Here is a 22,784-nt window from a genome sequence, read left to right as displayed (position 1 = left end):
AAAATTTCTTTGCATACAATAACGATAGAAAATGATCATCACAAATACTAATAGTATCCAATAGCATCTACAACACAAACAAATCATATAATGCCCTCAAAAAAATATTTCAACATTCAAAGCATGACATCACCATCTCACCATAAACACAATATACAACAAACCACTCATTAATGCAAACCTACATTCTCTATTAACCTTTATCTAAATACATCACAACCTCACACCTTAAAGCCAACAAAACATGTAACCAACCAAGATGCAAAGTATGCTATCACATCCACACCTCCAGGCACAAATGTTAGTTATCCCTCCCACTCACCTGTGATAGCCCAATGTGGTTTACTTAATATACTGCACCAGATGCACAAGTGTCAACTGTATTGATAAAAACAGTCTCTGAATTCTGCCTACATTTCAGCAATCACAAAAACTATCAGAGACAAATTCACTGATCATCCATTATAATCTCCAATTTCAAAACATATGCAAATATAAAGTAAAACTTATTCTAGGACTCAACATGTACATCTCAGGGTTGAATAATTATTTGGGATTACTTAAATGTCATTTCCTAGACATACATGAATTGATGAACATCATTTTTACCAGAAAAAAAATACTGTGTATAATTTTTTCTCATCAGCAGTTTTTTCCCAATTTTTCATATTTTCACTTTTTCTTTTATTTCTTTTCCCTATTTTTTTGTTCCACTGATAATAAACAAGAGTTCATTCATTTTAACAGTGTTGGCAACCACGGTTCTCAAAATTTTAGAGCTATGTTAATCTCGGGGAGACAAGTAAAGGCAGTAGTTTCTCATTGCTTTGTCTTGATTCAGGGGTTTATCCCCCCACCCCGTGAGTTAAGTGCACTCCCAGATACTAATGTGGAAATTTTTCAACTCAAAAAAATTTTTTTATATTTACATGTAAATGTTATTTTTTACCATTTATCACATAGTCATTTAGCATTCATTTAATTATACTGTATTTTTTCTAGTTATTTTCATCTAATTAATACTTTAGCATTGTTTTTTAGCTGACATCTTTTCCACTAGAGTATCTGTCATAATACAATCTTGCAACACAATATCCCCAAGTTCACTGGCAACCCCTCCCCATAGCAAAGCAATCATAGCAAAAACCAAATCTCCTTTTTCTCTTTCTCTGTTTCCACCTTCCATCCTGAAGAAAACACTTTATGGTTTTCTATCCACTTAAGCCTTTGAAAATATTTGATAGATGCTAGAATTTTAAAAAAGGGGATAAACATGGTCAGTACACACTAGTCGCATTAGCTGTTACAACCTGTTATTCACATTCACACACACACACACACACCTCTTATTACAACTGAAGAAGGTGACACGTAATGGCTGAAAATTCTGGTTAAAAAACATTCTGGTTTCATATATGTCAACAAATAAAAAATAAAATACAAAAACATATATATATATTACTAACTGATAATAACTGGTGATATTCCTTAGAGTCTGGGTGATAACAAATCTTCTCAGATTTCCAGTACTCTCTACCTCTTTTGATAACCTTTGCAAAGGAATTTGCATTATTACAACAGTCGCTTACCATTAATTTTATGCTTGCAATGACTATTGGTTTTCACTGAAATTTGGGTAGAAATAAGCTTTCCTAAGGTCCCAGTCCCATTCACACTTATTCGGCAGAGGTCTGATCAATGCTTTCCCTCCTCTGTATTTCTATCCTGTTTGATTATTCAGGATTATTTTGTGCAGTATCAGTCCCTGTCTGAGAATGAGAGACTAGTGGTAGATGCAGCAGACCAAGTTTGACAACAATATTCCATATATGGGCGAATGATGGCTTTGTAGAGATACAGGATACATTATTTTTATTTTTTTTAATATTGAATACTTTTTTGTAAAATCAAGGCAAAATACAATATTAAAAAAAAATTATTTCATTTGTAGAAATTCAGTAATGATTGGTGGATTGGCCGAGCTGTTAAAGAAGGCTGTGATGTTGGCTTTATCCCTAGTCCTGCAAAATTGGAAAACCTGAAACTTCAGCTGACAAGTTCTGGTAAGGGAGCCAAGTTTTATGGGTAAGTTTTGAATAATTTTTGTTATTTTTTAACAATTTAGCATTCACAACATGTTTTTCTTTTTACAAAAATATTAGCTATCAACGTTGAATTTAATCTAAGAAAAGCATAAAATATGCACAAATATTTAGATCTGAAATTATTTTTATTCAAATACTCGTTTTGGACATGAGAATCATTCATATTTCTCTTCACTTCTGCTGCATGTAGTTCTTTTAGGATCAACATTATTTTAAACGAATATAATTAAAACTTATCAACATTATTTCAATTTGTGCTTCTAAATATGCTATATAAATTTTTTTACTAATTATTCATATTTGTATTGTCTGGATTGTTCAGATTACTCTTCTCATTGTTGTTGTTATTTGTACAACATTTTGGTCAATTTAACCTTCGACCTTCTTTAGGTTTATCTATCAAACTCAGAAACCTTTCTGTTAAACTCAGAAATCTGCATGGAATTTTGAACAGAACTCTTTATCTAATTCATGAGGGTAGCACGCACTTGTTCCATCGGTGTAGAAGTCTTAAGTAATTCCCAATTCCCAACAAGATACACCTAAAGAAGGTCGGAGGTTACATCAGCTAAAACATTGTGCAAATAACACACAAGATGAGAACAGTTGTTTGAAGAATCCCAATAATACAAATAAAAATTTGTAATGTAAATAACTAAATATAAATTATATTTCTTTTTTGTATTATTATTCAGAAATTGTTTAAAAGATATTGCTTAGTAGATTCTAGTATTTCTTATGAGTATTTCTTTTTCTTCTTCAGCAAAGTTAATTCTCCTTCAAACATTGATAACTTCTCCAGAGTCTCCACGCCACCCACTCCTGGTAAGTGTCAAGTCTACTTCTTCTTTGTGTCATTTTTATCTTTTGATTATTACAGTTAGACAATGTGAAAAGAGCAACACTACTGCTGAGGTTTTCTTTGAATTTAAAATAGGGTTTTATATACAATTTACTAAACCTGCAAATTTTATTAGAAATGGTTGTAATGTAAAAACAGTACAATTAGGTTAATGGAGAAATCATTTTGAAAAAGATTTTAAAGACATCATCATATGACATCATAAAAATAAAGAATGCTACTTTTTAAGTTAAAAAAATGCCATTAATGTGTGATATGAAATTGATAAGAAAAATTTTCAATAGTAAAAATCATTTTTAACTAATAACAAATATGTAAGGAATTTTAACAAATGAATCCATTTTCAAAAATGACAATATTTTTTCATTTTAAAAGCGTTCTTGACATGTTTTCATGTTCTTTCCTCCATTAAAAAAAAAACTCTACAAAATCAATCATATTTTCATTTTTCCATTCCTTCTTCTTAAGGAATAACTATTACACTTCTTTTATCCTTTTTTGATTTTAAGTCGTTAATTATTTTTTAATGTTTTTATTTCCAATATGCTAAAACTTTATTTTTATTACATCATAATAACGTCTTATCTTTTTAAAACAATCCTCTTTAACGTGACCAAAGAAATGTGCAACGTTTTTAGACCACAAATTTTTACTACTTTAATATTCAAGAAAAATACTGATGTCAAAACCTGTTTGTTTGTTTTTTTAAATAATATTTTCTATTAGATATTTATTTAAACATTGATTTTCTTTGCTCTGTCATATTTCTGCACTATCTTTCATGAAAGTGCTGTATTAAGGTTATTAAAGTCTTTTTAAATTGTTATATAAGTATGCAGCATATGAGTAGATCGGCATTCAAACCGCAGCCTTCAAAAAAGCCAGAGAGGATGATTTTTTAAATTAAAATAGAAATTCAATTTTTCATTGTTTCATCCTTTAAAAGTTGAAGTTGGAAATATCGCAGACATAAACTTTGAATTGGTCAACGTGACATTTGTGAACTTGCAACCACTGAATAATGAGATTCAAGGGTCATTGATAAATGGCACGAGGTTAGACATGTTTTTCATCCTTTCACAAAGTATCAAAAGAGTAGTTTAATTTACATTTGAAAATTCTCATATAATTTATGGAATGGAATCAAGGCAGAGACATATTAGGGATATTCAATCAGTATTACTACTGACCCACTTCTTATAGCAGTAGAGCAACAAAACTTAGTTTTTCTCTACATATGAACCACCTAAAGTTATGCAGTTCTCCCCTCGTTTTGTCACGCATCGATCTTCCAAAATGGCAGCCTCAATTTGACTGACCGATGTGTCATCAATGGCAGAAGATGGACAACCAGTTTTGGGAGCTGTTTCCACAGATTTGTAGCCATTTTTTAATTTATGATGTTAGCATTTTACAAGGTCATATGATGAGGTATCATTACTGTGTTTCTTTTATTTCATCAAAAGTCTTCTGTTGTGTGCGTCCTTTCAAATACAAAAACCAGATCACTATGCAGCACTCAACAGGCTCCATTTCACACCTGATTCAGTTCAAGCACCTGTAAATCAGAAATCACAATTAGTTCAGAGCTGTAATTTGCCACATAACCCATAGAAATATAAATTATTGCACATGCAAACTTTCAGCTTCATCATACAATTGGAAGTGGGTTAAGGGCATTACTTATTGAACACCCCTTGTATTCTTGAGAAAGCCTCATATCATAAAATAGGCGTTTCCTTTGTTCTTAAGAGTGTTGTACATAGAAAATGTTGAAAATATAATTACTTAAATATTTATTTTTAATTTATCTATATTCATTAAATTATTGTACTTAGAAGTTGGGGGTTTATGTAATCAAATATCCCAATAATCCTTTGTCTTCATCTAACGTGTCTCTTCCACATCAGATGTGTGTACATCTGTTTATCCTACTAGAGCTTCATTTAACATGTTCAAATTATCATAGGCAGTTGCAACACAGAGTTGAGTCCAGTCTGGCCATCCTCAGCCTCAATATGTAGGAGTCAGAACTATGTCTTCATGGCACACGAGACAAATCTACCAAACCATAGCCATGTCATTCCTATGCATACTCAAAAAGACTGATCTAGTCGGAGTGCAGCATATAACATGGCATTATGGACATAGTTGCTGCAAATTCAACACCCGAGTAATAAGTGAAGGTAGACGACAGGTTAAGATGGAAAGAAACGCATGAAACTTCCCTCTTGCAACATGTACACACTAGATCAATCTTAGTTCAAATATCCACAGATTATATTGCCAACATAACAAATGAAACTACAACTTCCACCTTCTGCAGACTATCGATAGAGAACTCAGTACAAAGCCTACCTTTAATAATATTAAACATATAATCGTTGTAAGTATCTTATATAATAATATTTTTTTTTACAGTGTACATTTTTCCTGTATTAAATAAAAAAGACTTATCAAAATCTTATCGCTTACAAGCTGAATTCAAATTATACTTTTATTTCAGAACATGATTTTTATGGTTTCAATATTTCCAATTCAATTTGTTGTAAAATTTGTTTTTTAACTATTAGTTTTGTTCATCTTGATGTTTCATAATCCATTTTATTTTTAATATACTTTTTTCTTATGAAATATTTATTTCCATTAAATTGCTGTTTATATATTTTTTCAGTGCAACTTCAGAATTCCATCTAATTTTTTAAAAAATACAGAAAATCTTTATGATGTATGTACCCATTAAAGAATGAAAATGTCATATTCCAAAAATCATGTAAATTGATCAAGTATTTTTTTATGTAGAAAATCTTTTTTTTTTTTAGGAGTTTTAGCAATTCATACTATACTGTAGACATTACAAGGCTAATTTTAAAACCTCGGTAGATCAAATTTAGTAGTCAGCAGATCAAAACACAATGGCTTGCTTCCTCCATAAAATTTGATTTTCTTATTTTAAAAAATAACTACTTGATCAATTTATGTGATTTTTTACATTATGACATTTTCATTCAGTGACGGGTATGTACCTCAAACATTTTTCTGTATTTTTGTTTTTTTTAATTGGCTTGAACTCGGGATAAGAACCATTTTATCTACTGCAAATTGAAACATGTTAATGAGTTTTATATCATCCATCCAGCCTTACTTTGATCAAAAATAAGTTATCATCTTGAAAGCATCATCTTGTGCAACTGAGATAATCGAAATAGCAGGTTCATAACAGTTTTGACAGTGTTGTCAATGATTATATCAACATCTTAAACCTGACCAATGTTTTTTTATCAGAGATTGAAGGAGCCAAACATTAAAAGGAACGGACACTATGAAGTGATTCCTTGCCCTCATCTCTTCAGTTTTGCTTGAACTTACATTTGTATGTCGTTTCCAATTTCACTTTTTTAAACATAGATAATTATTCGTATTATTTGGATTATTTAGACTACTTTTTACATCTTGAGTATTATTTTACAATGATCTGCAAGGATCAATGGCATAACGGATTTGGTAAAATTCAGTTGTAAGTGATACTCTTCTTGAGGTTGAAGGTTCAATCTTCAGTGCAGACAAGATATAATTGTGAATCAGTTAGGACTTCTACTCGGTCATGGTTAATAGAATGAGAGCATGCTACCTCTGTGGATTAAATAAAGTGTTCCATTTGAAATTCTGTGCAGATTCCAGAGTTTGACAGAAATATTTACAAGTTTGACAAGATACACCTGAAAAAGGTTGGAGGTTACATTGACCGAAACATTGTGAAAATAGCAAGATTAGAACAGTAGTCCGAAAAATCCAAATAATATGAATTATCAACCTCCATCTCAAAAAATGTAATTTAATTTGTTTTTATCATGCGTCTACACACTGTTGTGAATATATAATCCCGGATAAAATTGTCTTACAACAAATTTGTATGATTATAACATTTTTTTTTTCATATATTTTGATTGATTTGTAGAAAATCAATTCAAAATTTTTTCATCCTTAAAAAAGAATTGATTCTTAAATAAAAGATAATTTATTTTCATATTATTTTCCTCCTGGTGTTTCGTCATCATTCGTTTCATCATTTCTTAGATTGATGAACAATACATTCATCTTTTCATCTAGAAACATTTTCTTGTTATTTCTGTATCCTTTCACCTGCTGTTACTGTAACCCTAACCCCACCCTCACTCTCTTAAAGGAGACATTCTAGTACTAAATAGTCATAAACTCTCAATCACTTTTCTTGGTTGTTACAGGGTTCCAGTTGACACAATTGAATGTTTTGATGAAAATGCAACGTAATTATATCGTTTGTACAATAACTCTGACCATCCTTAACATTTTCATTTGAGTCTATTTTTTTTTCATGTCAGAGGTAGTCATAGAGCAGGATTTTGAATGCTCTCAGTTGTGACCTTCAATTACAGCCCTTCAGTTTTTCATATTGACATTTTAGGGATTGTCTCTTTAATCGTGCTAGTTAAAAAGCTACACAATTGACTAAGATCTTTCTCCTTTGCATGTTTCATTTTTCTTCCTTCTGCCCTTTTTTTTTTACATACACGTTTCGACATTGCTGTGTGATACAAAACAATCCTCCTCTTCCTTTTCCTCTTCCTTTTCCTCTTCCTCCCTCTCTTGGTTTTTACATTTCACAGGTTTACCCTTTTTCTTTATTTTTAAATTCTGACAAGCAACAACAACTAAAAAGATTATCCTTTTCAGCTTGTCTGTCTTTTAATTATGTCAAGCATTGTTGCTGTTATCATTTCTTCATTAGATTAAAACATTAATACATCATTCAGTTACTCAATGGCTTAGCTTTTAGCTTTATTCTAACTGTAGACATTGTAGCCTTTTTTTTTTTTAAACTGAAATAATTTTTGCTTGAAAATTAATTTACATTTAGATGAGAATTGCTTATAAATATAGAAATGTTGACATTGTTTGCTGTGGAGTGTTCTTCATTCAGGAAAGTCTTTTTTTTTTGCATGCTTAATATTTTCAAAAGTTGATTCACTGTTTTTCTCTGTAACAACTATGTAGGAATTAGAGTCCATTTTAGGGTTTATTGCTCAATTCAAGCTTTATCAATACAATAAATACTTGTAAGTTTGAATCTTCTTGTTTTCTTTTAAAGAATTCTAAAGTATCCTTCAAATGGTACACAACTCTCAGCTGCATAGAACACACATATTGATTGGGTCTTGAGTTGCCTTCTATTTTTTTTCTTTTTCATTATACTATAGAGTCACCATTTATCAAGGCCCGGAAGCCACTTAAGAATATGTGTTAATGAGTGTCAGGTGAAACAACACTGTGATGATTAGGGATGGTGGAAATTAATTTAACAGGATGGCTAATCAAGAAGTTATTTATGCTGTGTGTGAAAACAACCATGTTATAGTCAACTGGGAAGCAGCTCTGCGGTATTGTGTTCCACATACAAGCAGTTTTGAGAAAAGGCTCTGCTCATGGAATTGTCATTTAGTTTTAGACACAGACAGAAAGTAAGGGAAATTGCTCATACTGGTTGTAGCTAGACGAGTGTTTGCTGTGAATGTTTTACAGAGTAAAATCATTCTTTCTGCTTTTTTAATTTTTATTTTTATTCACCGCAAACAAGGCATAATGCCACAGAAACATTAGGGGCTATTGTGATTAGGTACCAGATTTATCCTAAGTGGGGAGTTGTGCAGCAAGATGCTTGTTAGCATTACATTTCAACTTCTGCATGATGGTACAGTTGGGGGAGCAGGGATGAAATTTCAAATGTAAGTGACATGCTGAAGGCAAATTATCTGGTGTTGAAATTCAGACATCCAGAAAACTTGAAAATAAAATCCTTTTGAAGAAACTGTTACATCTGTTGTAAATGTATGGCTACTTAGCATGGAAAACAATTTCTCCAAAACTTTGAATAAGATTGGATGGTGCCTACACTCGCATAAGGGAAAATGTCTTTAAATATCATTTGGAGGGATCATCTGGCAAATGAGCAAATTGTATGGAAACCTTCATCAAGCATCCAACATTATTAAAGAATAGAATTAGCAGAGTCGGGGTGGGGATTGGGTGTCGAAGAGGCAAAAAATTTAATGGAATTTTTTTTGCAGAAGCTGACACAAATACCTATGCATGATGGAACTGATATGCATAGTATCGTTGCCTCTCGTTGTAAAAGCCATCCTCATCGAGAAAAGTACTACCGTCTTGTGTGCTACATCTGCGGTGGAAGAGAGATGATAACTTTCACAAATAATTGAGGCTGACAAGAATCCGAGACCAAATGGTTGGGACAGTCGACAACTAATCTGTGTCCTGACTGTGCAGATGAATTGTTTCACCAACCAATCACTGACAACATTCACACAATATTAGCAGGCAAAATGGCTTCTTCACCTGTCATCTTCTGTGTTCTGCATATGTCCCATTGATGTACTGCCAATTCTTGTGATGACCTGTTCATGCGTTGTGTGATCCTGTTTTTGTCGTTTATGTCAGTTGTTCCTGTTTGTCATTCTTGTCGGTTTCTGAACAACGAAAATGTTTATTCTCAGTTTTGAGTAACCCAATCTTTGAAGTGACCTAGTCGAAAGGTCAAGTAGATTTGTGATGAAATAAACTGCAGTCCGTCTGACCTGTAACCTTCTGAGTATGATAAACAATAGAACTGAAGGGCAACAGAGTCATGTGAATCCGTGCAACCAGATGATAATGGCTCAACATTCTTTAGCAAGTTGGCATGTTCTTAAAAGCTTTAGGTTAAATCAGCAATGAGATGAACTTGAGGATCAAGATATGTCCACAAAATCAACTAAAATAACATTTTAACAACTAGCTAAAAAGATGAAAAAGAAAATGATGAAGCAGCAAAAACGAAAACTATCAAAAGTATACAAGCTGAAGATTTTTTAAAAAGCCAAAAGTCAAACATGTGTAGCATGAACTAAATAGTAAACTAATAAATAATTTTTTAGAATAAATTATTTGGAATCTTATTTGATGTTATTTTATAGTTTTAGCATACATCATCATGTTACAAATAAGCTTAAGTTTTACATGTATGTATTCATTACACAAAAATATAGTTTTGTTACAAAAGCTTCAGTGCTTGTCCAGAATTTAACCTAATTAAAAAACAAAAATAAAGAAAAATCTCTATGATGTATGTATTTGTGATGGAAAAAAATGTTGTAGTCCAAAAATCATATAAATTGATCAAGAGTTTTATTTTTATAAATAAAATGTGAATTCATAGGCATTACAAGGCTGATTTTCATCTCTATTTAAATATTTTTAATAATGTTATCTTTCCAAAACTGTTCTTTTTATATTTTTCATATTATTTTAATAAAATATTGTGTTTTTAATAATATGTCACAAAAGTTTTAATTATATTGAATAAACTTCCTTTCTTAAACTATGCAGTATTATTTAAAAAACAAAAATAAAAATCTTGTAAGTTTGAATTATTTAGAGTTATCTCGTACTGGGGCATATTCTGAACCAGACATATCTCGACGTTCACTTGGCTTTGGCCGGAACATGACGTCAGCAGCCAGATTATGCCAAGCATTGCTGATAAAATCATAAAACTACGTGAAAGAAAATAGCAAAATGAATAAATGTAAAATGTAAAAACCAAAAACAAATAAAAAAACAACCTACTGTAATTTGGTGTTTTATTATTCATTTTTTTTTTTTAAATAATTGCCAAGAAAAGGTTAGAAGCAAAAATTAATTTTTGGAGGGTCAAATAATTTTAAGGAAATGTTTTAAAAAAGATTCAAAGAGAATTTTTTTTTGTTTTTCAAATATATTTTGTCATTTTTTTTTTTTTTTTTTTTTTTTTTGCTTTAAAGTTGGGTTCTTTTTTTGTTAAGGAAAACTGGAAACAAAATTGTTTTTTTCCTCTTCCAAGTATTTTTTAAGTATTTAAAAAAAAAAAAATTTTTTTTTGAACTGGAAGAGAAGATTTTAAAGATTCATTATGTTGCTACTGTCCATGATTTGCATGTAACAACTGGTACTTTTTTTTCCTCTTCCAATATTTATCTAAAAGTTGTCTGCTAAGTGCACGCGCGCCACCGCCTCATTGTAATTCAGTGTTTCGCATTGTGATTGACTGATCAGCATATTACGTCAGACAGCAGCTAAACCCAAGCTCGGCATAATCTGGCTGTTGACGTCATGTTCTGGCAAAAGCCGAGTGAACACTGAGATACGTCGGGTTCACAATATGCACCAGTAGCATTATATATATTATTATATCCATTATATATAGTATATACATATATAGTAGCATTATATCCATCATTATGTCCATTATGTTTTAAGACTGTTTTCAAAATGGTGCTTGGTTAACCATAAAATTTGATTTTCTTATTTAAAAATAAAACTACTTGATTCTTTTACGTGATTTTCCAAATACAGATTTTCTTTTAATCATGAGTTCGTACATCATGCTGAGTTTTCTCAATTTTTGCTTTTTAATACGGGGAGAATTCTGGATGATCACCAAAACTTGTTTACCAGAACCTTTCGCAGCCGCAGCCTTCTATTTTATGTTACATTTTCCCTGGGGTACTTCCTAGTAATGTCTTAGATAATAATCACTTTAATATCAATACAAAATATTATTTTTTATTAATTGTCGTTTTCATGTATGCACTATGGGACTTGGTTAAGTTGATGGGAAACGGCTCAACTAATGCCAGATGATAGCTATGACAAAGATAAGGATTATAATAAATATTATGTGATATAATCATAGTTTTGCAAATATTCTGATTTTGAACATTTTTTATATATAAAATTTTGAATCACATTCTAAACCAGAAAATTTATCTTTTATTCGTTATTTTTACCCTCTGACCATCATTTTTTTTATTATTAATTCTTTTTCTTCTAATTATTTATCCCTTTCTGGTTTGAGTGTGTGTTTTTTCTTAAATTATATTTTAATTTACGAAATTTTTATAAAATTATATTTGTGAGGCACCAATAACACACACACACACACACACACACACAAAAGCTCTGTTGATGGTCAGGTAGAAAATCTGATCACAATGTTCCTTATTGTGGATTGATTGACCCATTATTCTGAATATATTTCAATTTTTATACAATCTTTATTCTTCATTCCTCCAACACAAACAATTCAGTCTGTGTTAGTTTTTACTAAAAAAATACTTTCTAAAATATAATTTTCTTACAAAAATTTGGGCACTTGTCCAGAATCCCCCCCTATATTAAAAAACAAATGTAAAGAAAAATCTCTGATGTATGTACCCACGACAAAAAAAATATTTTGTATTCCAAAAATCATGTAAATTGATCAAGTAGTTTTATTTTTATAAATAAAATAATTTTTAAGTGATTAATGGGAATTCATAAGCATTACAAGGTTGATTTTGATCTCAATTTAAGTATTTTGAATAATGTTATCCTTCTGAAAATAAGACTTAATTTATTCATCTTTGTACCGTTTAGAAAAAATTGGGAGGGTGAAAAACAAAACATAAAATCATTGTATTCCTCTTTCCTTTTACCTATGATGCAGCTACAAATGTAGTAGTTGTATTGATAACTTTTTTATTTTCTAATTTAAAGTAAATCACTGATATAGCTTGAAAATGAACTTAATCAAATGGTCACAATCAACCTGAGAAAAACTGATATAGTTTTGAATAATTTAACTTCTTTCTCATCACTTACAATTGTCCTGTTTATATTTGATTAATTAAATATTGATAATTTTCTTTATAAAATTATTTTGGAAGTTATGTAGGTTTGAAATTTACCCTGTTATTCGCCTCCCGAGTATTCTCAATATTGGCATTACATGTGCGCGCATGCATACACACACACACTCACACATATGTATGTGTGTGTGTATGCACGAAATGTATGTATGTATGCATGCATGTACCAAATGTCTAAATGAATGTTTTTGCCTTGTTTCTTATTGTTTTGGAAATAAAATGTCCGTAATTCAACGTTAGCAGAATGTATGTTTTTAGGTATCGATGGAGATCATAACGGAGTGGACAGTAACGTTGGAGAAGACAGCGATAGCCTGGGCAATGTCAGAACTAGCAAACCAAACATTACCCCACCTACAAAAGAAAAAAGAAAACCTTTTTTCAAGAAGGTAAGACTCATTCTTTTATATCTTTTCTTATAATCTGTCCTTTTGCTTGTTGTTCTTAAAACATATAACATTTTTTATTAAAAATTAAATGTATAATCATTTAATTTGAAAATACGCTCATCATCATTTGCGAAAACAATCATTAAAATTTATTTCTTCAAATGATGACGATTTTTTAAACCAAATGTTTGGTTGTGGCCTTGCATGTTGGTAATAACCAACACAAACACAGTGGCATAGTTAACAAAAGATGCATTAGCAAAAGTCACAGAAGTACACTTCATGATTCTGGGGCCATAACTGCCATGATTTTTAGATGTAGCTATATCTATAGCTTCTGGGTAAGTCCATGATTCCTGAAATGAGTAGATTAGCTTACCCCAAAATATATTTAAAAGAACGAACAAGCATACCCGGTCCTAATTAAAAAAATAAACGTTTTTAAAAATTTTCTGTCTGTCTGTCTGTCTGTCTGTCTGTCTCTCTCTCTCTCTCTCTCTCTCTCTCTCTCTCTCTCTCTCTCTCTCTACATATTCTCAGTTATATTACTTTCTATCCTCCTCTCTCTCATTCATATGCAAACTTTAGCAAGGAATAGAAAGAAAAAAGTTATCAGCAGCTGACTGAAAATTTGACCTAGTTTCAGTGTTCTTTTTCAAACATTTACCAGTAAGAATGAAAGAAAGTAGTTTTTTAATTAAATTTGAAAAAAAAAAAATTAAAAACACATTGTGTCACTGTTGCCATAAAAAAATACAAAAAATCAAACCAAATATTTCACACATAATAAGTTCGTACAAAATTTTATACTTTTCTATTGCTCACATCCCAGATGTAGTATCAATGAAGAAGAATTGAAAAATATTCTTGAAAAAGTGAGAAAGATGTTCAAATAGATTTCCCCACATTAAAAAACAGCCTAGTGTCTAACTTTGCGATCGTGGGAATGTAAGTAAATAGGAACTGGTATGGTGCACATATTATTTGGATTATTATTCTTGTCTTCGTGATTATATTTGCAACCATTTTGGCCTATGGCACCTCCAAACTTCTTTAGATGCACATTTGGGAACTGAATAGTCAAACTCCAAAACCTATACAAACTGAAACCATTATTTAATTCACATGGCCTAATGGTTAATAGTGTTGGTTAACAACCAGTTCTAAGTGACAGTCTTCTGGAGGGTGAAGGTTCAATGTTTACTACAGCCGATAATAACTAAGAAATAACACTTCTCCCCAATCATGGCTGATGGAATGAGAATAATCCACCTGTGTGGATTAAATGAAGAATTCAGTTTGAAATTACGTAGAGGTTCCTATGCCCAGTTGTCTACCCCCAAATTTGAAACAATACATATGTAGAAAGTCGGAAGTTACGTCAACACAAGCTTTGTAAATCTAACAAGCAAGATGAGAATAGTAGTCGAAAGAATTGAAATAATACAAACTGCCAATCATCATCTCAAAACCTGATATATTATACACAAGGAATTTGTGATAGTATTTAGTTTGCTATATTAAATAACAAGTTAGAAATAAGAAAAGTCTCTTGAAATAACTTTGATAGTGTTATCCATCAAGAAGAATCTCTGAGGGTTTGATGGTATCGCTCTTTATGTTAATTGATTGCTGTTTCTATTATCGCATATTTTTAGAAAACAAGAACCTTTAGGATTGCCACAAAGCAAATTTGCTATTATGTAATATGAGCCTTTGTCATGATATGCTTCCAAATAAAAGATCTGGTGATTTGTATTTAAAAATATGAGCAAAATTCTACATTTATATCACATTCCTCAGAGTTTCTTGTCATCTATAATATAAAGCATAGTTGTCTGTGTGTCAGAAGGGGATCGGGTTTTACCAGACAGATAATGTACTAATTAAAGGGAAATAACTCTGGGTTTTTTTTTTTTTATGAGTTAATTCTCTTATGCCGACTCATTTTTTAGGAATCTGTAAAACTAGTTGTGTGTGAGGGTGGAATAGCTTGGCAGAGAAGAAAGCAGGGGTGAGGAGAGGAAGGAGAGGAACTGGGGGGAGAGTGAAAGTGAGAAAGATAGAGAAGAGAAAGAAGTTTTAATAAAAATATGTTTCATTTTTACCCAAGACAATGCCAGGTAGCCATGCTAGCTTATTATATAAAAGGCAGTTGTCTGTGTTTGTATGTCTGGCTAAAGTTTCAAAATACACAACAAACCCCTACAAAATTGAGATTTTTTTAATTAGCATAACACTGGAAAAACAATATCTAAAATTTAGAAAATAGATGTATTCGTTGAGGTTCAAATAGCCATTTATATCATTGAATATTATCAAGAATTAAACACGATTTTTAATGTTTTTATGAAATGAAGAAGCATTTTTTCAAATTGAAAGACACTTACTCTGGATTTAATTTATCGTCTGTTAACTATTGTCATTTCTCTACAAAAATAGGAATGGAAGAAACTTACTTTTTGGAGTGTTTCTGGAGTCATCCTTAATTTTATTTGGCGCTTTCAGTAGTGCTTTGAAGGTCTCCTAAGTTTTTCATTTCACACATAAAATAAAATAATTTTTCTTCTAGGAGTGTGTAAGGGGAGGGGACATGAGAAACTTAACACTATTTAATATCTTCTAGTTAGTTTTGTTAGTTAGTAGCCCCGTTAGTAATATATATGGCAATTGCTCCCCACCCCCATATTTTATATTTAAGAAATAGGCAACAAAAAGAAAATCTCTATGTATGGCAAGGCAGCAAATGATCACATGTTCAAATGGTACAAATGTTTAAATTCTTAACGATTGGAATATAATTTTATAAAATTTTAATACTTCCATATCAAATATATTTTTAAGCATCATTTTGGGTATAGTTTTTATTTCAAATCTTCATTATACAATGATTTTTTTTTAAATAAAGTTTTAATAAATTTCTTGTAATTGTGTTTCTCAGTCGCTTGTGTGTAAGGAAAAAAATTAAAGATTGATGACTGCAAAATAATTGTTTAAAAATACTTGTAAAATATGTTGAATGTGAAAATCTTTAAAATGCTAACCATCTATCTGTACAAAAATCGAGAAAGAATACCGGTTCTCGTCCAGAATTTCTTCCTATATTAATTGGTTTTCTTAATCTGTATAATCTACATACTTATAATGAAACAAAAATATCATATTCCAAAAATTATGTAAATTGATCACATAGTTTTATTTTTAAAAGTTACGGACTTGGACAAAAGCAACCTGAAGATGGCCAGAAAGTATAACAACTGAAATGTTGTGAAAATGATAATAAGCAAGATGAGGAAAACATAAATTCATTGTCATTATCTGAGGTAATGCCTTGAACCTGCTCTCAGCTTACCAAGCCAGCAGGACATCTGATGAAACTTCCTGATATTTCAAATATCACACAGGATTAGTGAATCTCTTGATGAGGGCTTTGTTTCAAGAGTAATAACTATTGACATATCAAAGGTTTTTGAGAGAGTATAGTTTAAAGGTGTACTTCATAAGATAGCCAACCATGGAATAGCTGGAGATGTCCTCTCAATTATTAAATCCTTTTTCTCTGATAGGCTTCTGCAACCTCCCTTCCACAGATGTGATGTTTCTAGTCTCAGTTTTATCTGTAAACACTATTATGGCGTGTATTCTTCAGAATTGTTTTATTTATTCTCTGCTTCTTTTGTTCCTACTCGTTTGACTGTTAGTGTAGTGGTCTCCATCAATTTGCTGTTTTGATAACACACTGTAATACAGCTTTCTATTCCAATAGTAATAGCATATTCCAGTAGTCTTTCTAAGAACATAAGGTTTGTGGAACTCTCTTCCCTCTGACTGTTTTCCTCCTACCTATAACCTTGATCTTTTCAAGACTAAAGTCAGTAGGAATCTCCTGTCTTTGCAATAATCATTGTTTGTTATTGTTTGCTCCTTACATTAAGTGGCTTTATGCCTTGTCTGGAGTGATTTTCATTAAAACAAAAAATTATAAAGCAACATGCCATCTTTTCTTAAATATTTCACTTTATTTGTGTTTTAAATAATTCAGTTGTAGTACAAAATCTACTTCAAAATCTAGTGAGGAATTGTCTTCTCTCTTCCCACACAAGTGAAGTTGCTAGTCTCTTTCTGCTCTATCATTATTTCAATGAAAGATACTCTACTCACTGGTTCCTACTTGCAAAACATTCATTACAAGAACTCAATGATGGAAAAGGATTTTTCTTTCCTCCTTCATGTACCTAATAGCAGAGCTTCTTTACACATTACAGCAGAACTGCTTCCCTGCTGATTACAGCATATTCACCTTCGAATCCAATGTCACAAATCTCTTATGTAATCAAACTTAGTTCCACTGATGTTTTCCTCATCTTTTAATTAGTGATGCTACAATAATAATAAAAAAGCTATAAGCATTATTTACATTCTTCAGATGACAGTTTTTATCATGAGTCTTATTTTCACAATGTTTCAGTCAATGGAAACTCAGACCAGTATATCTTTTCAAACTCTGGAATGTTTCTGTTAAATTCAGGAATCTGTACAAAATTTCGAATGGAACCCTTTATTTAACCCACGAGGATAGCATTCTCTTATTCTGTCAGCCATAACTGGATAGAAGTCCTAAGTAATATATAATTGTATTTTGAGTGCCGCCCACACTGAAGATTGAACCACCAAAAGATTGTAACTTATAATTGAAATTTTACCAAGTACCTTATCCACTACACCACAGAGTGTAGATTATATATAAAAATGACTTTTATTATAAAGTAATTTTATTTTACTTTTTTATTGATTGTGATTAGATATTTCTGTTGATCTCATGTAGAGAAAACATTTTCTATTCTTTTTTTGAATGGATCATCAAAATAGATTGCGTATTGGTGTGACCTGATTACCAGGCAGATCACTGCTAAACAACAGTATGAAATCACACAAATCACAATAAACACAGAATGTTATGGTCTTTGGTAAAACATGAAAGAAAATGGAATCTTAAGAAGATTTTATCGTAGCTCGCCGTTGTTACGACAAACGACAGCGAGACCTACTTAAACAGAATAATGGCACGCAGCGTGTGTGTGTGCTCTCCAACTGTAAAACCGAGTTGTGCGCGCAGCTGTGTAAAGATCGTTTCAGCTATGTGCACATTTGTCTTTCTACACCCATGCAAATTCTGCAGGCATAAAAACTAAGATTTTGTATTTTCGCCCAGACGTAGTTGTAAGCACCCCACATGACACAGGCCCTGACTTTTTGTTCAATCGTTGTTTGAAAATAAACACATTTTTGAAAATGTTTTTTGACAGTCTTCAGGAGCCGGTTGAGATCTTTAAAAACTAATCACGCGCCAAAAAGAGTCAGTCGAGCCAAGCAGCATGCTGTAAACAACAACACCGATTCTGTCCACAGGACATTAAACTTGTGTGCACCCGATATTTAATTTCCACATGGAAATGGACTTTTTACCCTTTTCTTATTCTTTGCTGAAGTAAGCGATTGACTTTTATGTTGTTTAATCATTTTTATAAAGAACATTTTATTTACCTCAGTCGCAGGAACTCTTTCTACTTCATTTCATAAAAACATCTTTACATGACCACGCGCACAACTGAGTTTTACAGTCGGAGAGCACACACGCGCTGTGCGCCATTATTCTATTTTAGTAAATTTCGCTGTCATTTGCTGTGATGGTGGCGAGGCTACGATAATTTCAATCATCCCAGTTATCATAGAAACACTTGGGCTCATAAAACGAAAATTTTAAAACTACCTAGTGAATATACCCAGTGAACTAAGTGTAAGAGAGATCCAAACCATTGCACTTAAATGGACAGTTAGAATCCTAAAAAGATTTCTCAGTTGGAATCTCTGAAATAGTAAGTGAATGTCTAGGATGGTAGGATGCCCCATCCCCAACAAAAATAAAATGAAAAGAAAAAAGGGTAATAACAGACACAAGATCAAGTAAGCTTTAAAAAGATATTTATGCCATAAATTCACACAAGCTTACTTAAAAACAATGATTTAAAATGTCCAGTAACATTGAAAAAAGTTCTCCGTTAACTTTTAATGGTTGTGTATAGTTGATATCAAGAATAACCAGTATCAAGATTAACTTTTTTTCGTCCAAAATTGTGAGATGCCATGTGCTCAGAAAACTTGTAACATTTTTTTGCTTTTTTTTACTAAAATATATATATATATTGTATTATTCCATTTCTTAAATGTTCTTTTGAAAATAAATAAACAATTTCATTTATATATATTTATATAATTACAGTCAGAAAATATTCCTCCTTATGAAGTAGTGCCTTCCATGAGACCAGTAGTATTGATTGGACCTTCACTGAAAGGATATGAAGTGACAGATATGATGCAGAAAGCCCTTTTTGATTTTCTTAAGCACAGGTTTGAAGGAAGGTAAGCATGAATCACAGCTAAATTATTTTAAATGTTATTCATTCATATTGAATGATAATTTTAATGTGAAAGTAAACAACTATTTATAAAAAATTGTGTCATAAATATATATATAAGTGTGTGTGTGTGTGTGTGTGTGTGTGTGTGTAATATTGTCAGAGGGTATATACGAATGAATCTATATTATTTACGTGTTGATATATTTGATCGTTTACATATGAATGTGTCTATTGATCGTCTAGTAATTGTCTAAACAGGACATATAACAATTTAACAAAAAAGGACAAATAACAGTCTCTTTTTATATTGGCCAATGGAGAAACATACATGGTTCATCTTTGGTCTTGATTTGATGGATCCTCAGAAAAGCTGCAACCGAAGACTTGTACAACATGAAGTCTTGGTGGTATTTATAGCAGCTTTATTCCAGATGTTTCCCTCATTGGAAAGCTACAACACTGGTCCTAGATCTTTACTATCAACATTTTTCCCTGCTTGGAACCACTACAGTTCATGGACCATCTTTCTTCCTCTGACTACTGACTGGGTTTTCTAACTCCCAACTCTTGACTAATAGATTTGTGTATTTTTAAGCTTATTACATCATTTTGTTTATGTTCTAACATGCTTTTTCGCTAAGTTAACATTTTTGTTTGTGCTAGTTATGAAAACTAATATTCCTTTCCATTAAAACATTTTAATATAAATAATTTTATCCGTAAATATTAATAACAATCATAATAATAATCATCACATAGCCCATTACAGAATTCAGGTCAACAAGCCTTCATTTGTTAAATGCTGATCAATAGTCGCTGAGATTTGGAACTTATAAAATTGCCAAAAAAGGTGATATATATATATATATATACTTGAAGCCAAATTGAATATTGAAATGCTCATATCTTAGGTTCTATGAGACGAAACTACGTAAAAATTTGCAGGCTTTTTGAAGATTATAATACTATTCTATGGTTAAAATTTTATGACAGTTGGTAAAAAAGAACCTATGTTTCCAAACCAATAAAATATACCCAAATTTGCCTACATTTGTATATATAGTGTCCTGCAAGCCAAGTTCAGTTTTGCTGCTTCAGCTATCTCCCTTGTGGCCTTGCTAGGCCACTAATATATATATATATATATATATATATATATATATATATATATATATATATATGATTTGAAAAATGGGGACAAAAACCTAAATGCTTGATATTTCCCCCGTCTTATGCAGACTTTTCAAGAGTGAAAACAACTAAAAATAGTCTGTCACAAGAGAGTTAATTATTTTAGAAGTATATATGCTAAAAGAGCAATGTTTAAATTTATGTAAATTAGAAAATTACATGAGTGAGTATACTTGTATACAATATATTTGAGTGTGCAGTATAAAAGAAAAATTTAATTTAAAAAAATACAACATTCACAACATTTGAGGGAACTTTCTGATATTAACTCCCTGTGATGAGGAAGACCTGATATTTTCATTGCAAACTTTGCTTTCGTATAAACTGTATCACTTGAAGAGGTCTCTAGTTACTGGTAACTAGTTAGCCAAAACATGCTTATGACTGTAGCAACATACTGCTTATGTAAAAACAAATAAAGAATATATCCTGCTTTACTCCAGTATTGAGCACTCTTGTATTGACCTTGTTAAACTTCATTAGTTACTTAATCTCTGGAAAACAATAACCTCAGATTATATATATATATATATATATATATATATATATATATATATATATATATATATATATATATATAATGTAAAATCATAATTTCCAGACCATTCCAACTTTTTAGGGATGTTCACTAAATTTTTTATCACTAACCCAAAGTCCAACTGACAAAGGTGTAAAACTATGTGTAATTGATTAAAAACAGTAGATCCCCCTCCCCCCAAATAAATGCAGAGAATTTATCTCACACAAAAAAATAACATATTTTTATTAACTGCTTTAAAATATTAGAATATCTAAAAAAAAAAAAAAAATAAAAAAAAAATGAGTGCTCATTTTATGTTAAAAATATATGTGGAGCAAATCTTCCACTCTACATTCTTAAATGATGGATTTTTGTTTTTGTTTTTTTGTTTTCTTCTCTCCGAGTATTTTAGGGGTTCACACATAATCACTTGAAAAGGTATAATCTTATAATAATGCACTTACATTTTAATGTTGGCAAATGTTTCACTGTCTTTCATGTGTGTCTTGTCAGTGGAATAGAAATGTAACAAATAAACCACCAAATAATATTTCTAACCAACAATCATTTTTATTAGTTATCTTTGATTTTATTGTTTTCTATATCCATTCCAAACCACCGAGTATATATTTAGAAATTTTGTTTTACAATCAGTATACAGACGTGGGGAGGGGAGTGAGGTCTTACTTCAGACTGAAAAACGATGAATAACTTTCACTATATCGCATTGATCGCAGCAGGAATTCCTAAGTCTAATTAATAGAAACAGAATCAAAGAAGAATTGATGCCAAAGGATTTTTCACATGGAGGTGTGAAAATTTACAAATTCATTTATACAATTTCAAAACCAAACTTTTGAAATTGTATAAAGTTCTCATTTTTGTTTTTTGCACTTTAGCATACCTTGAATATTTGCCAATATTGACTGAGGAATTAAACAAAAGTATACTGAACAAAACTGAACTGGAAAAAAATCCAACAGCATTAAAATAAATGAATTAAAAAGATTTGAAAAGAAATGATGTTTAACAGTAATTTTTTGTTTTTTTTTTTGATAAAAATGTTTTATTTAATTTTTAAATATTTTTCAGAACCTTGCAACTAAACTGCATTATTCTAAATGTTACTTAGTGAATTTATGCTAAGTTTCAATTTTTATTTTGTTTTTTTTATGCAAGTAAAATAAATTTACATATTTTGATTTTATAATGATTTATAGATTTTAGTTTTGCTGAAAATTGAAAAAACAATAAATATTTATCATGAGAACTAGCAATGGAAAATTAACTTAAAAAAGTTAAATTTTGAAATCGGAAATTAGGCTCAAATTTTTCCAATACCCCCAAAAGTTTTGATTCTTTTTCCCGATTCCCAATTCCGTTTTGGATTAATCGTCCCAACACTATATATAACAGCAATTAAACAACATAGAATCTTCTGTTTCATCCCTGTAAGGAATTGTCAGGCTAAAATACATTGCTTACAATGCAGAAGATTTTGTGTTGCTTGATTGCCATTTTTATATCCTAGCTCTACTCA

At 31.0% G+C, this 22,784-nt stretch overlaps 1 protein-coding gene across 26 annotated transcripts in view; it reads left to right on the top strand.

Moving 5' to 3' along the window:
- LOC145241306 (voltage-dependent L-type calcium channel subunit beta-1-like) overlaps nt 1–22,784 on the top strand; it is a 375,341-nt gene that overhangs the window by 341,635 nt on the left and 10,922 nt on the right. For 9 of the 26 annotated variants that reach the window (XM_080104101.1, XM_080104097.1, XM_080104096.1 and 6 more), the window contains 5 exons: nt 1,952–2,085; nt 2,869–2,930; nt 7,212–7,253; nt 12,984–13,114; nt 19,395–19,534. In XM_080104101.1, the coding sequence (XP_079960227.1) occupies nt 1,952–2,085; nt 2,869–2,930; nt 7,212–7,253; nt 12,984–13,114; nt 19,395–19,534 (509 nt within the window). Of the gene's footprint in view, nt 1–1,951; nt 2,086–2,868; nt 2,931–7,211; nt 7,254–12,968; nt 13,115–19,394; nt 19,535–22,784 lie in introns of all 26 variants that reach the window. The other 17 variants (XM_080104102.1, XM_080104099.1, XM_080104098.1 and 14 more) reach the window with 2 other exon arrangements.

Source organism: Euprymna scolopes, chromosome 20, assembly GCF_053919585.1.
Source record: "Euprymna scolopes isolate OS-2025 chromosome 20, ASM5391958v1, whole genome shotgun sequence".
Lineage (NCBI taxonomy): Eukaryota > Metazoa > Mollusca > Cephalopoda > Sepiida > Sepiolidae > Euprymna > Euprymna scolopes.
This window is presented reverse-complemented; position numbering and strand designations above follow the sequence as displayed.